The 15748-nt window shown below is 39.3% G+C and overlaps 1 protein-coding gene and 1 pseudogene across 1 annotated transcript in view; one reads left to right on the top strand and one right to left on the bottom strand.

The window, feature by feature from the left end:
- Positions 1 to 917: 917 nt before the first annotated feature.
- On the bottom strand, positions 918 to 2027 carry LOC118903867 (annotated as a pseudogene).
- Positions 2028 to 3233: 1206 nt separating this feature from the next.
- The window catches only part of FBXO42 (F-box protein 42), an 89016-nt gene continuing 76501 nt past the window's right edge, over positions 3234 to 15748 (top strand). Inside the window, 2 exon segments of the mRNA XM_036865832.1 lie at positions 3234 to 3542; positions 13657 to 13736. Coding sequence (XP_036721727.1) covers positions 13700 to 13736 — 37 coding nt within the window. The 5' untranslated portion in view covers positions 3234 to 3542; positions 13657 to 13699.

The following is a 15748-nucleotide window of genomic DNA, read 5'->3' as shown; positions in this document are numbered from 1 at the left end:
CAGAGAGATTGTTCTAAAACATCATTTCATCGCATATCCTCCTTGCCCCCAAATCTCCATGACCTAGGACGTAATACCCAGTTTTCTTCCTGATATTCCAGGCCATATATAAACTGACCTCAATCTTATGTCCTCTTGTTTGTTAGAAGCAACATTGTGTAGAGTTCAATAGCAAAGGCTTTGAGGTGAGACCACCTGGGTTCAAACCCTACCCATGACCATGAGTTGAGTCACTTAATCCCTGGGTGCTTCAGGTTCATCATCTGTAAAATAAGCTCAACAATGGCACTTACTTAGCAGTATTTGGTATTTAATAAGAGTATACAATATACATCAACTGTGATTATTATTAAAGTCTTTGCTTTAATAATAATACTTTTGTGCTTATCACAATTGATAATTTTATATTGGCTTATTTACTTGTTTATTGTCTGTCTCTCCCAGTAAACTGTTGGGCTCTCCATGAGGGCAGGGACTTTGTTGTTTTATTTAAAAGTATATTGCTGTACATATCACATGGCTTGGCACATATTAGGTGCTTACTAAATATTTGACTGAATGCCCTCTTAGTTTTCAAATTCCCAGTTCATTCATTCTTTTATTCATTTAACAAATATTTAGCGAGTCCCTACAGGGTGCCAGTCTCTATAATTATGTGATAAAGCATTGAACAAAACGGACAAAAATCCCTGCTGTCTTTGAGCTAGGAGATTCAGGGTGGAGTGGTTTCTGTATTTGAACCTGTTCTAACATAATCTAGCAGTTCCAAACCTAACTGGACATCAGAATCCCTGGGGAGCTTTAGAAGAAGTCTGAGTCAGTGTCTAAAGTGAGCCCTGCAACCTGCATTTTTTTTTTAACCTGCATTTTTTTATACAAGTAAGATTTTTTTTTTGTCACTGTTAAGAGTCTGAATTTTAAACAGATTCTTGGACTCATGACTCATATCAGTTGGCTCATTCAACTTTAGTACCTATCTCACCCTCAGTAGCTTTTCCAGAACTACTACCTTCATCATGAAACTCCATGAGTTTTCCCAATTCAAACTTGAACTTCTTCAGCATTTTTACTTTATTGTTTATTTATTTTTATTAAAAAAATTTTAATTGAAATATAGTTGATTTACAATGTTGTGTTAGTTTCAGGTGTACAGCAAAGTGATTGTTATACATATATATATCTGCATTTTTACTTTTCTAACAAAGACATCATGGAGTGGATAATTAGACTGGTGAGCCTCATGTCTTTTCCAATGCTGTCTGGAATCAACTTATTGACCATTTCTATCTAGTCATTTGTCTGCATCATCTTCCGGATTTGTCAGACCCGTTGGTGCTGCGCGTAAGAGGTCTTCTGAATCTGATTGTTGCATTTTTTTAGTAAAGCCAAGAGAGAATAGACAAGCAAATAACCATTGGTAGTCTTGACATCAACATGAGTTTCAATCACGGTCTGCTGTTTTTTTGACCATGGAGCTCATTTCGTCGCAGGTGTGATCCATGCCATGGAAATTAAGCAGTTTTTGCCCTGAACATCTTCAGTAATCAGCTTGAATTTTTTTAATGCCACTTCATCATTCTGCAGATCAGGAAGGCTCACTTCAAAAACAACAACCCCTGAGGCCATCAGATGGGATTTGGTTCCCAGAGGTTTTTTGTTTTTTGTTTTTTGTTTTTTTTTTAAGATTTTTTTGATGCAGACTATTTTTAAATTCTTTATTGAATTTGTTACAATATTGCTTCTGTTTTATGTTTTGTTTTTTTGGCCATGAGGCATGTGGGATCTTAGCTCCCCAACCAGGGATCAAACCCACACCCCCTGCATTGGAAGGCAAAGTCTTAACCACTGGACCGCCAGGGAAGTCCCCCCAGAGTTCTTATGACTGGTGTTTTTCCAATATTTCTTATATTGAACAGAGCTGGTGCTTTCACATCATACCAATCTTTCTTAGAAAACAGATCAACCACTTTCTTCTTGGTTCCCTTTTTGCTGCCTTTCATAAGGTGCTTGTTCTTGCTGACATCCATGGTACTGCTCAGACAGCCAAAAGGTGGAACCTGCATTTTTAAAAGGAAGTGCTCAAAAGCTGGTCCAGTGTTTCTAACATTGAGTCTACAGGGTACTTGGGGGTCGGGGTGGGGGGGTTCACAAGTTCTATGACAATTTTTAAGCTTGGGATTTTTAATGATACAATTTTAATATTTATTTATATTTATAATTGCCAAGTTTCTCTTTTGCAGTGATATTTCCTAACTGAAAGACTTGAGTTTCTTAAATCAGTGTTTCTCATACTGGGATTCCATGAGTGTTTACCCAGGGGTCTTTGCATTATTCAAGTTTGTGAAACACAGATCTAGTGCTTTCTAGTGTGAGGTTGACCCAAGTTTGTTCGATAGCATCTTGCCTTCCCAACTTGAGAGCAGACCTGGGTTCTGACCCAGCCCTATGTCCTAAGAGATGTCCCAGACGGTCCACTTTATCCCAGGGTGGTGGGCTGGCAGCTCAAGGTTGCTTCATTTTTAGGTGCAAGGGATGAAGACTGAAGCCCTTGGGCTCCGTATCTCTGGCATTTCCTTAGACCACATGCTGTGCAGGTAATTCATGAAGGTTCTCACCTACACACCAGGTTGCTCCCTTGGAAGGGGGATTTTGCTGGAACCAGAGATAGTTACACTGGAAAGTACAAGAGCTTGGGAACCAGATGCGCCTGAGTTCAAATCCTACCTTCCCACCCCAACTCCCCAGATATGTGGCTTTGGGAAAATAACCGATATATCCCGTGACTCAGTTTCCTCATCTGAAACATGGAGCTAGTAACAAGTCACACAATGGTTGGTACACAATTATGGGAGGCTTCGGTTGCATAACCAAGGCACTGAGTTTCTCTCCAGTTGACATCAAGAGCGCTTGTGCTCATCGGGCCCTCGGGGTACAAATGAATTAATTCCTGGTCTAACATCTATCATAGACTCAAGCCGTTGGGAAAACTGCTCAGTTGTCCCTAGCAGTGCAGAGGAGGGTGAGTGCAGTTCTAATGCCGTTTGTAGGCACCCGAAGAAAGCGGGCGCGGAAGCGCGATGTTTCCTCACTCCAGCTTGGCTCCCCCAGGCGGCGTTCCAACCTCGGAGAATCTCCCGGGGACCAGAGGGGTGGGGGTTGGGGGCGGCGGGCCACGGCTTGTACCTTCCCAACATGGCGCCCCCCATACACCGCCTGCCGCGGGCCCGCCGCACTGACGTGTGCGCGCGCGCGCGCGTGTGTCCTGTGTGCCGGTCCCCGGCGCATGCGCGCTCCGTGCGGTCTTCTCCCGGCCAGAGCAGCAAGAGCGGCGGCGGCGGCGGTGACGGCGGCGGAGGTGTCTGCAGCGTTAGAGTGGAGGAAGATGGCGGCTCGGAGCGGCTCGGTGTCCCGCCAGCTGTGAGGAATCCCGAGTGCTGCAAGCGCGGCCTGGGGCGGAGCGCCTCTGCTCAGGTCCGATCCCCGGCTCCCTCACCTTCTTCGCCAGCGGAGCGTACCCGAGAGCGTGGCGCTGGCTGGGCCAGGTGAGGCCTCTTCCTCTCCCGGGGCCGCGGCGGGGAGCTGGCGGCTTATGCCCTTTATGCCACGGGTCCGGCGCAGGCCCTGCACCCCGCGCGGGGGTCGGTGCCGCCTGGCCTGGGGGCCTTGCTGTAGTCATTCTCGGCCTCCCCGGGTTAGGCAGGGAGGAGGAGAATCCCTTTCCAGGCAGCCCTTGGGATGGGGGCGAACCCGGCCTCTCCCCTCTAGCACGGAGGTTTTCGTCCCCTCACCGGAGCCACGAAAGGGTATGTGACCAGGGTAAGGATGGCTCTGGGGTGTCAAATTATCTTCCACCCCACCCCCAAATCTTTAACGCCTTTTGAGAGGAGCCGGAGTTCGGTGCCCTCCAAAATTGGGGCTGCGGCGAGGGGCCAGCATCTCTGAAGCTGCAAAAGGAAGATTTTGGAATTGGCTTAAAAAATGAAACACAAGCAGCCTTTCCTACCCGTTAGTTTTTTGAGTGTTCCCCCAGAGAAGTAGGAACTGCGGATCTCCTTGATTGAGACAGCAGCCCACGTTGTGACCGTGGAAGGCTTCTGGTGAGAATTGGTGCAAAGGGAACCGTGGAGGGTGGGAACCAATTTTGTAAACGAAGAAAAAAACAGTCGTAAGATCTTGATAGTGTCTGGAAAGTAACTTCGGGGCTAATGAAGTCCTCTAGATCCTTTGAAACCTTTGGATTGTTAAGATTCGGAATACCCAATTGCTTTTGTCTTAATCTCCCGAATTTTATTAGGAAAATAAAAGCTTCATTTCTAAATTGCCAAAGTCTTTGGACTTTTCTGTGGTGGGATTCCTATTTGCTCAGCGTGAAGATTCAGACACATTACCAGTTCTCGCTTGCTGGCAGGGACATTGTACTATACTTACCCTTTTTGAGAACAACTTTTGTTGTTGTTCAAATGCTAATTTGGAGACTTTGATTTTGTTTCTTTCAAGTGGGGAAGCCGGTTTGAAGCCTTGTGGTCTCTTCCTTGAGGAATGAAGGCTTCAGTTGCAGTTGTGCTACGGGGAATTGTTGAGGAGATAGCATTGGCTTGGACACACCAAGTACCTTTTATAACTTAAATTTGTTTCACTTGTGCTTAAGAATGATGACGTCATGGATTTAAAGGGACAAGGAAAATTTGAGAGGAAATAGCATCATTTAGAATTGAACATTTAAGATTCAGTCTATAGCTTTTACAGTGAATAGTGGTGCGCTGTTTCACATCCCTAATTTTGAGCGTATTCATGTGTATAATCTGACTGGTTTCCTTTCTGTTGTATGTTGTCATTTTATATCCTGTAACTGTTTGCTTTTGACAAGCCTAGTATGAATATATTACTTTATCTACATTGACCCATGGGTGTTTTGTCTACTTCAAAAAGCTTTTAATTGTTAAAATGACAACTGTTTAGTTTAATAGTAGCTAATTTTTTGACCATTTTTTTCTTTTCTTAAAGCCTTTTCCATGGAGATTTGTACATTTTCTTAGTGCCTTTGCTAAGACCATAAACCTAAACCAACAACTTCTCCATTTTAGACAATTGGAGAGCCACTCTGCATTTCAATTTGCTAATAAAGAGTCATGAAATTAATGCAGTAAAACATCCTGGTGGTTTGACATTATACTTCTTGGCATAATGTGTTGCATTGTTGTGCTAAATCATCATCAGCTATTGATGCAACTTCATGACATCCATGACATCATTCACTCTCCAGTATTTTGCCTTTTGCAATTTCTTGCCTTCTCAGAGTCACAAAAAAAGAGGATCAGGAAAAATAGCTTAGGATGCTTCTTAAATGCCTCATTTCTAGAAGAGCCTTCTGTAACACTGCTTTATATAGTTAAAACCCTTCTGTAGGACTCAGACCTGTGTAATTGCTACCCATTGTGAAAATGCTAGCAAAACCTCTAGGTTTTCAAGAATATTGAGGTCCCAAGGAGAAGTTATCTCAAAGATGAACAAATATGTGATTATCTTTGTGATTTCAGGGTTGCTTTAGTCAGTCTATATAAAACTAGAAGCCATTTGTTTAAATAATGCCCTTCCCACTTCACAAGACTGTTAATGTGAAGCAAAAGAGTAATGTTTGTGAAAGTGCTTTGTAAAATAGAAGGTGAATGTAAGATTGATTATTCAATAACCAGTTTTATGAAAATACCTATTGAGAGCCCTCTGTGTGCTGGACATTTTGGGAAGTGGGTACTGATGATTCTAAGATAAGACAGCTTTTGGTCTCAAGTTGCCTGCAGTCTGGTCGGGGAGCCAGACTGAGAAACTAGATAAATATATTGTAGTGTAAGAAATGCACTGAATCCAACCAAGGGAGTCAAGGAAGGCTTCTCAGAGCCAGGGTGGCTTTCCCCAACCTTTCCTATTATTCTGCAGAAAAATATGCCTTTTGTGAGCAACCTGCTTTTTATAAAAACTTAAAAATTTTCTGTCACGAGTTCTTTTCCTCTTTTATTCATTCATTGTCATGACACTTCCCACACAGTATGCCCCAGTTATGGTTTCTGCATTCTCAAAAATCCACCAGAGTCTTGGGAGAACCTTTTTGAGAGTGAGTCATAGGCACAGGCAATAAACACAAACATTGCAGCTGCAATTTAAAATATCTCCGATTACTAAGTGGTGACAGCTCTAGAGTGGTGATGCTTTTATTTTTGTTTTGTAAACTGCCACAAAAAGTACTGTATGATTTGAATTTGATCACATTCAGTTAATAAATGTTTAGTTGTCAGTCCCTTAGAATGACAGCTGTAAGTGATTAGTACTGTCTCCTGTCTCCCAGTAATAAGTAAAACAAGAAGGTCCTTCTCCTTTTGAGGTGAAGCTGACAGTTTAAGCCAGAAGTATACTAAACTATTTTATAGAATCTATTTATGTAGATTGAGGCTGCTTAGCATCTCTGATATTAAACTTCTGTTCAATGCAAGTTCCTCACCTTAGTGTTGTGGTATTTTATAATTAATTTAGCATGTTGTCACCTATATTGCAGAAATTTTGCGGATTTTTGGATTGAGTAGAATCTGTAAGTGGTGCAGTATTGAACACATACCATCTGTATCTTAACTGAACATGAGTGCTTTAAGGTAGTGGTTGACAAGAAAGTGAAGGTGATGTGTTTGTTCATTCTTCTATATTGTTGTCACATGTAGAAAGATATGACCTACAGACAAGTCATTTTATAATTGCCCAGTATGAAGCTCATAACACTACCGCTTATTTTTAAAATTGTTTCTTGTGACATTCTTCTAAATGTCTTGTAAAATTAGTGGTACTCCTATATAGCTTAATTTTGTGCTTACTTACTCAGGCATGTATTGGAAAGCAAATTTGCTTTGAATTCTGATTCTTCCTGTATTAAGTTTCTACTTTTTAATTTCTAAAGTTTTCTCCTAGGCTTTTTACTTAATTTTTTCTAGTGTTGCTGTTCTGTTTTGCTTCAAAGGTGGAAGTATCCTGTGGTACTTTGATGCTTGTTTATATATATAAATCTGATAAATGTACAGATATTATATAAAGCAATAGTTACTTGTAAAATTTTACTACTCTGGACAGTAACTTAGCTTAGATAGTAACATATTTTCTCTTGTCTCCTAGTAATACATAGATTTCAGGTAGTTCATTTAATTTCTTTTTTTTTTTTTCCTGGCTGCGTTGGGTCTTCGTTGCTGCACCCCGGCTTTCTCTAATTGCGGTGAGCAGGGGCTACTCTTCGTTGTGGTGTGCGGGCTTCTCATTGCAGTGGCTTCTCTTTGTTGCGGAGCACGGGCTCTAGGCGCGCGGGCTTCAGTAGTTGTGGCACGGGGGCTCAGTAGTTGTGGCTCGTGGGCTCTAGAGTGCAGGCTCAGTAGTTGTGGCACTTGGGCTTAGTTGCTCCACGGCATGTGGGATCTTCCCGGACCAGGGCTCGAACCCGTGTCCCCTGCATTGTCAGACGGATTCTTAACCCCTGCACCACCAGGGAAGTCCCAGTTCATTTAATTTCTATAAAGGCAAACAAGTTCCAGTTTTAGCTACTAATACTCCCTTATAATATTTAACATTTAGGATACTTTTATTTCAGCTATTTTAAGGAATTCACTGGTATGGCATACTCTTCCAAATTTGTGTTTCCTTTATTATTCTCATCTTAAATGTTTGATTCATGTTACTATCTAGAGAACAAGAAATTTTTTTCCAGAATGAACCTCTTGGTGCATTGTTTGGAGAAAGATTGATGTTAATTATAAATTGATCAATACAGTTTTACTAAATGTTGCCTCTCCCATCTGCTGGTTTTTCAGATGCAAATCAAGGGAAAATGGAATTTATCCTTCTGTTTCAGTATTTATTTTTAAAACTTTTTTGCTAGTTGTCTTGCTGTGTTTTGCCAAAAAGCGACAGTGTCTTGTCTTTTCTTGGTTGATCCAGCAGTGTTATGTTTGCAGTCTGTTCTGCAGGACTGCTTTCTTAGCTTTTGTTTTGAGATACTTAGATAGATCCTTCAGTCTAGTCAAAATCAAGCAAGCTGCTGTCTTCCTTATTACTGAATCTGAAGTTTTACTTTCCTGTGGGTCCTTCAAATTTTGATTTGTCTGTCTTCCTTACCTCCCCCCACCTTTTTTTTTTTTCCAGTAAATGCAGTTCTCTCTTCCAAGTGTGTTTCATAAATCATAATGGAATTTTGGAATATAATTCCCCATAGAGCTGCATAATGATGTGTGTGTTAGAATTTCATATTTTATTTAACTTATAAGTAACTTAGTAGTAATGAATCTTGAACACATTATGGTAGGTGAAATAAGCCACAAAAGAACAAATATTGTATGATTACACTTGTATGAGGTACCTAGAATAGTCTAATTCATAGAGAAAGTAGAATGGTAGTTGCCAGGGGCTGAGGAGAGGAGGGAAAGGGGAGTTACCTTTTAATGGATATGGAGTTTTAGTTTGGGATCAAAGTTCTGAAGATGGATGGTGGTGATGGTTGCACAACAATGTTAATGTACTTGATGCCACTGAACTGCATATTTGAAAATGGTTAAAATGGCAATTTTTATGTCAAGGTATAAACACACACACAGAGGAAGCGTAATGGTTTACATATGCTCTGTGGGCTGGCTTGATAATTATTTATTTCAATATAGTAATTAAGATCATAGGCTTTGACCCCAGGTAGACCCAGGCCCCTACCCTAGTTCTGCTACTTTCCTTGGGTATGGACCTTAGGTTCTCTAAGCCTCAGTTTTTTCATCTATAAAATGAGGATGATGCCCACGTTTTGGGACAATTAAATGTGGGAATACGTGTGAACCTCTCAGCACATTGCCTAACATATAGTAAACACTTAAATCTTAAACATTATTATTACATTGTTTCATGGAACATTGAAACTGGGACAAGGGGAACTTGTCTCCTAGCTTCCTCATAGCGTAGTCCAGTGGCATACTTGTCCTGTATGCAGACATACCTGTAGCAGGAATACACGTTTTCTGGTTTCCCCTGTGCTTCCCTTTCTGTCTTTGATTGGAGAACTGGGCTTATTCATGTCTTCATTTGATACCACTGCCCTTATGTCTCTTAAATCCATCTAGATGTGATCTTTCTTTTATGCCTCTTGGTTTTCCAGGGACTTTATAGAGCATATCCTCTAACTCAGCTGTCCACGTGTTCACAACTGAGTCCATTGTTTCACCTCTTACCTCACTTAACATAAAAACCTTTACTAACCAAGTTCCCTTCTCAGTATTCCCATTTCTGTAGATAGAATACTTTTATTCTGGTCTGATAGACCATGAAACTGGGAGTCATTTGTTAATACTCTTTTTTTAAAAAAAAATCTTTTGTATCCTGCCCTGTAGATCTGTATTATCTTCCTCAGTATCCCTTAGATTTCCCTGCTCCTTGTTACACTTGCTGACATGACTCTAGACCAGGCTTTTATGAGCTGAGGGCAGACTGAAGTACTGCTATAGTTCTTAACTAGTCTTGTTGCCAGGGCTCTGCTACTTACTAGTTGTATGATGTCAGCCTCCCTCATCTTCAAAATGGGAGTTACAATTCCTACTGCATGACATACGTGTGCAATATTTAGCTAAATGTCTAACACATGGTAAACACTGCATAGGAAGTATTTGCTGTTATTTGAGTTTTTCTTCTTGGTAATTTTTGGAAATGATTAAGATTGAAGTGACAGTATTATAACAGACCAATCTTAAGGGACTACGATCTGAATGTTTCCCCTCTGATCGGGAAACTATGGTAACTCATTATTGCCTACTGCCTTACTTATCTTTGAAGCTCTCCATTTGGCCCTCATTGTACCTTTCCAGCCTTATTTTACATGACACCCATCATGCAGTCTGTTCAAGCCAGACTAGTCTCACTGCCTCTCATGTATATCATGTTCATTGTTATAACTGGAATATTCATTTTCCTAGGTAGGAGACTTTTTTTTTCATTAACCACTCTATCCAGCTCTGTAGAGTATCTCCTGTATGCTCCACCACTTAACCACTGTTGCCCTTGCACAATTAGGTTAAAGTTAATATCCAAAAAGAAAATCACTGTGCTAATTAATTCCTGCCAAATACTTAAAAGGGATATATCATGCAGTATAATTCATATGTAATATTTTTAGTGTCTTATATGCACATTTAGTACTTACATATTAGGCACTCAAATATTCATTCAGTGTATGCATTTCATTCTTATGGGCTGATGTTCTTCATGAGCTTTCTGAGGCATTGCATGATCCTAAGTATCTGTTGAGTCTTTCTTGCCTTCTTGTTCATTGGTCCATTCATTCAAAAAACATTTATTGAATGCTGTGTGCTAGGCATGGTTCAAGATATTAGGGTTACAGTGGACAGAATAGGCAAGGGCTCTGATTTCCAGGATCTTACATTCGAGAATGAAGAAAGCAGTTAATGAATGAACAAAACTTCAGGCAGTAATAAATACTTCAAAGAAAATAAAAGAGAGTTAGCTAAAAGGGAAGACTAATTGAGATTGGTTTAGAGAAGGCCTCAGTGAGAAGGTGATATTCAGGCTGAAAGACACAAGGCAGAATGTTTAATGCTAAGTTTTGGGGACATAAGGAACAGCTAGCACAAAGGTCTAAAGTACGAACCAGGATCCAGTTGGGATTCTCAAATTGCATTTGGCTGTTGTTTAGTTTTTGCTTCATAATCTAAAATAGCCTCCTCCCCTTCCCCCCATTTGTTTTTGTTTTTTTCTTTTTTCTTTCGCTCAGTGACACTGACTTTTTGAAGAGACCAGTCTGGTTCTCTGGTAGACTCTTCCACATTCATGATTTGTCTTACTATTTCCTTGTGTCAATTAATTCCTTCCTTTATCACCTTTTAAGACAGTTGACAATTTACAATCCTTTGTGATACTGTGTATTCAAATTGTATCACACTTGATGTCAGCTTTTGCCATTATAATGATGCTGAATTTGATCACTTGGTTAATGTGCAAGTCCTAGATCTTTCCATTGTAAAGGTTTCCCTTTACATGGATCAAGTAATCTGTGGGTAGCAATTTAATACAACACAATTACTCTATTCCATCTTTCACCTGTTGGTTTTAAAGTCCATCAGAGATCCTTGCCTGAATCAGTTGTTTCACTGGAGGTTGCAAAAGGATGATTGTTATTGTTGTATTCCTTCCACATTTATTAGCTGGCTAATAAATGAGAATCAACTGAGAATTAACTACTAAAAGTCTCTCCTAATAAGGCAGGGTGTTTTGTTTAATTCTTTGCTTTTCATTGTAAATTTTCTTGGTGAAGAATTGGTCACATCAGTGGTAGCAAATGAGTTTCTTTGCTATTTTCTGTATCATTGTAGGCACATGAATTTTTATTTATTCATTATTTTACAGTTAGTTACAGCCATTAGTCTCTTTAACGCAGAACTTTCACCAGTATGACTGTCTTCAGGCTAGTATTGTGTGTCCTTTTGACGTGCCCCGTGTGCCCTTTGGTATTTGGGTTGTTTTCTCTCGCAGGATTTTCCAGGTGCACCTTGTACTCTCTCTGTTCTTGACCCGAAATCAGTCATTTTTCTAGGAAGACCTAGTTACTTTTACAGAGAATGCCATTAGAAACCAAGATCTGAGTGCTAGGAATGCTCATTGCTTACTGGGTCTTCATTATTTCTAGGTCCTTCCAATGGGCAGAGAGAGAAAATATGTTTTTTAGAAATCAAAACTTCATATTGATATTTCCAATTTAATTTGAATCTTTACAGGGTTCTTTTCTTTAGATTTTATATTTGTCTCTCTTTCCTTAAACTGAAAATCTTATTTTTTAGTACTGTTCACGTTTATTTGTTCTATACTACAGTATACATAATTTTTATTTTTATTTTTTAAAAATATTTATTTATTTATTTATTTGGCTGTGTCGGGTCTTTGTAGCAGCACGCGGGATCTTAGTTGCTGCGCACGGGATCTTAGTTGCAACATGCGGGATCTAGTTCCCTGACCAGGCACTGAACCTCGGCCCCCGTGCGTTGGGAGCGTGGAGTCTTAATCACTGGACTACCAGGGAAGTCCCATACGTAACTTTTAAAAATATAGTATTCATGTTGTTACTAACAAAATTACTGAGGTAAATTTAAAATTTATTTGTGATTCTTTTTACCCTTAGAACATTCTGTCAACATCCAGTCAAGAAAATGGAAAACATACTAGATATTTCAAATAGAGGAGACTTAATATAGGTTGCAAGACTGAGAGAGCAAAAAAGAGTAGGGCAGGGTGACTTAGAGATTAATAACTAGGGTGAAACTGGGACTTCCCTGGTGGTCCAGTGGCTAAGATTCCGCGCTCCCAATGCAGGGGGCCCAGGTTCGATCCCTGGTCAGGGAACTAGATCCCACAAGCATGTCACAACTAAGAGTTTGCATGCTGCAACTAAAGATTCCACTCACTGCAACAAAGATCCTGCATGCCACAACTAAGACCCGACACAACCAAGTAAATAAATAAATATTAAAAAATAAATAAAGTAACTAGGGCGAAACTATTACCTCAAGAGTTGGGAACAAAAGGGATAGATAGTATTACCAAACCTTTTAAAGAAAATGGAGAGAGGGGTCACCCACGACCTCAAGCACTGCTGCCACTTTCAGATCTGGGACCAAGAGGGGGAATTGCCAAGATATGCCACATGGCTGGTGCTTGGATCGTCCTCTTCCTAATTTTTATTAGCTTCTGGTTTATCCTTACAGTGTTTCTTTTTGCAAAAATAAGCAAATATCTACATATATTCTTTTTTATCCTTTCTTACACAAAAGATTGCCATATTATGTACACTGTTCAGCATTTCTTTTCACTTAATATATCCTAGAGATTATGCCTTATTGGAACAGAGGTAATCCCTAATCATATTCGCAGCTTCATTGTGTGGATGTGCCAGATTTGTTCAACTAGTCACTTTTTGATGGTAATCAGTAAGTAATGCTTTACTGCTGATCTTTTAAAAATAGATTTTGGTGGAAATTCCCTTGCGGTGCAGTAGTTAGGACTCGGCACTTTCACTGCCGGGGGCCTGGGTTCAATCCCTGGTTTGGGAACTAAGATCTCACAAGCCATGTGGCGTGGCCAAAAAAAACCAAACAAACCCTACTTTAAAATAGATTTTGGTATGTGTGTTAGAAAGAGCATTGAGCTGATACAGGTTCTGTTTTGCCACTAAATACATGACCTTAAGGAAGTCACCTAAATTTTTGGACTTCAGTTTCCTCATTTGTAGAATAAGGGTTAAATTGCTCCATAATCTCTAAGATCTCCTGCTATAATATTTTATATTTTTCTGAGAGTTTTATTAGCCATATTTTAAACCTATTGCTCAGTAAAGTATGTAAGGCATAGGAAAACTATAAACGAGAACATAAGGTTAAGTTTTAGAAGTACTACTGAGGGTTTTCTAAACTTGAATCTGCTCAGGTGCTTGTTAAAAAAAATTAAGGTTCCTGGACCCATCCCTGTTTTCTGAAACAGTCTCTAGGAAGTGTACCTACTAGGTGATTTTTTTTTTTTTTTTTTTTTAATGATCAAGCAAGCTTGTGAAACAAGATTTACTTCACGTGCATATATACCATTGTCCTTTAGGTTTCCTGAGGACAGGGAGTAGTCAGGACATCATTTACCCTTCATGAATTCCTTTGCTCTGACCACCACCAGAAAAAAATATAAGTAGAAATGAAAATTTCCATTCTCTTACAGCATCTTGTCAAAATGTATTATGTTCTTTGCAGAATATTTTTGTGTCAGTGAGGATGCTGGTTCTATATGCAAGCTGAGAGATTTGATAGGAATACAGTGCAATTGTAGAGTGCTTTGAATTCTGCTTCCTGAAACACTGTTTTCACCATGCTTCTCATTTGCTCACATTTAGTGAATTCCTTCCTAGAGACTTCAGAACATATTGGGTTCCAGTTCTGGTTCCTTTTCTTTTTACAAAGCTGGCTAATTGTGGGCAAATGAACTTATCTGGGCCTCGTAATCTTCATCTGTAAAACATAACTGATAATATGTCCCTGATAGAATTGAGGTAGGGTTAAATGAGATAAGGCGCTTGGCACGAACTTTTAAAACCTGTTGATTCCCTTTGCTCTCAGCTAGTCTTGACACCAGCTGCACTTTAATGATTTCTTAAGAAGATGGTACTCAGAGTCCATGGACTGGCAACATTGGCATCACCAGGGCTAGAGTGCGGAATGTCAGGTCCCCCTCCAGGCCTACTGAATCTGAGTCGGTAGTTTGAGATCCACATTAAAATTTGAGACGCATTGGCACCTTAAGAGATTTTCTTTTTGTCTGAGTTCCTAATGATTTCGTTGTTCTTTTTACCTTCGGCAGGTTGGTTTTGCTGTGCACTATTAGCTAAAGCTATTTTAGGTCAAATATGTGAGCACATGTTCAGAATAAAAGTTTACCTGCAGAAGTATTTACGTATTATTATTAAGTACTGTTAAAAGTTAGGTTTAGGTAGATTTTTTTATATTGTGAGAAATTCAGAAGAGTGCATAAAATATGTGCAGTGTAAAGAATAATTATAAGCAAACATCTGTGTAACCGCCATCCAGGTCAAGTGATAGAATATTGCCAGTGCCTCAGAGGTACTTCTAGTGTACCCCTCTTTGATTACAACCATTTCCTGTCTTAGAAGTAACTACTGTTTTGTCTCATGATAATTCCCTTGCTTTTCTTGGTAGTTTTATCAACTATGTGTGTATCTAAACAGTAGTTCAGTTTTGCCTGTTTGTCAACTTCACATAAATGGAATCATACTTCCTGTATTCTTTTGTTGTCTTCTTCTGGTCAGTATTAGAGATGTATCCATTTATTGTACAGATTTTCTTTTTAAAGTAGTAGAGCGCAAAAAAATTCTGGCAAGTTTTGAATAATTTTAGCTGTAGTATTAAACCTTGATTTTTTTTAAAGAAAACAGAAACATTAATTCAAAAAGATATATGCACCTCAATGTTCATAGCAGCATTATTTATGACAGCCAAGATATGAAAGCAACCTAAGTGTCCATCAGTGGATGAATGGGTAAAGAAGACGTGGTACACACACACACACACACACACACACTGTAATACTGCTCAGCCATAAAAACGAATGAAATTTTGCCATTTGTGACAACATGGATGGACTTGGAGGGTATTATGCTTAGTGAAATAAGTCAGACAGAGAAAGACAAATACTGTATTATATCACTTATATGTGGAATCTAAAAAATACAACGAACTAGTGAATATAACAAAAAAGAAACAGACTCAGATATAGAGAACAAACTAGTGGTTACCAGTGGGAGAGGGGAGGGGCGAGGGTCAAGATAGGGGTAGAGGATTAAGAAGTACATACTACTGTGTATAAAATATATAAGCTACAAGGGTATATTGTACAACACAGAGAATATAGCCAATATTTTATAATAACCTTTAAAAACTGTGAATCACTATGTTGTATACCTGAAACTTATATAAAACTTATATGATATTGTACATCAACTATACCTCAATTAAAAACAAAAAACCTTGATGCTTAGTTTTCTTTGGAAAACACCCATTTATACAGAGTTTGTTTTTTTTTTCCTCTACTTAAAGATACATAGCTGTAATATCTAAACCACTGTGTACCTTGTTTCTAAATATTACAAAATTGCTAGTTTTGTTATATTTATTTTTGGCAGGAA

This window comes from Balaenoptera musculus, chromosome 1, assembly GCF_009873245.2.
Source record: "Balaenoptera musculus isolate JJ_BM4_2016_0621 chromosome 1, mBalMus1.pri.v3, whole genome shotgun sequence".
Lineage (NCBI taxonomy): Eukaryota > Metazoa > Chordata > Mammalia > Artiodactyla > Balaenopteridae > Balaenoptera > Balaenoptera musculus.
This window is presented reverse-complemented; position numbering and strand designations above follow the sequence as displayed.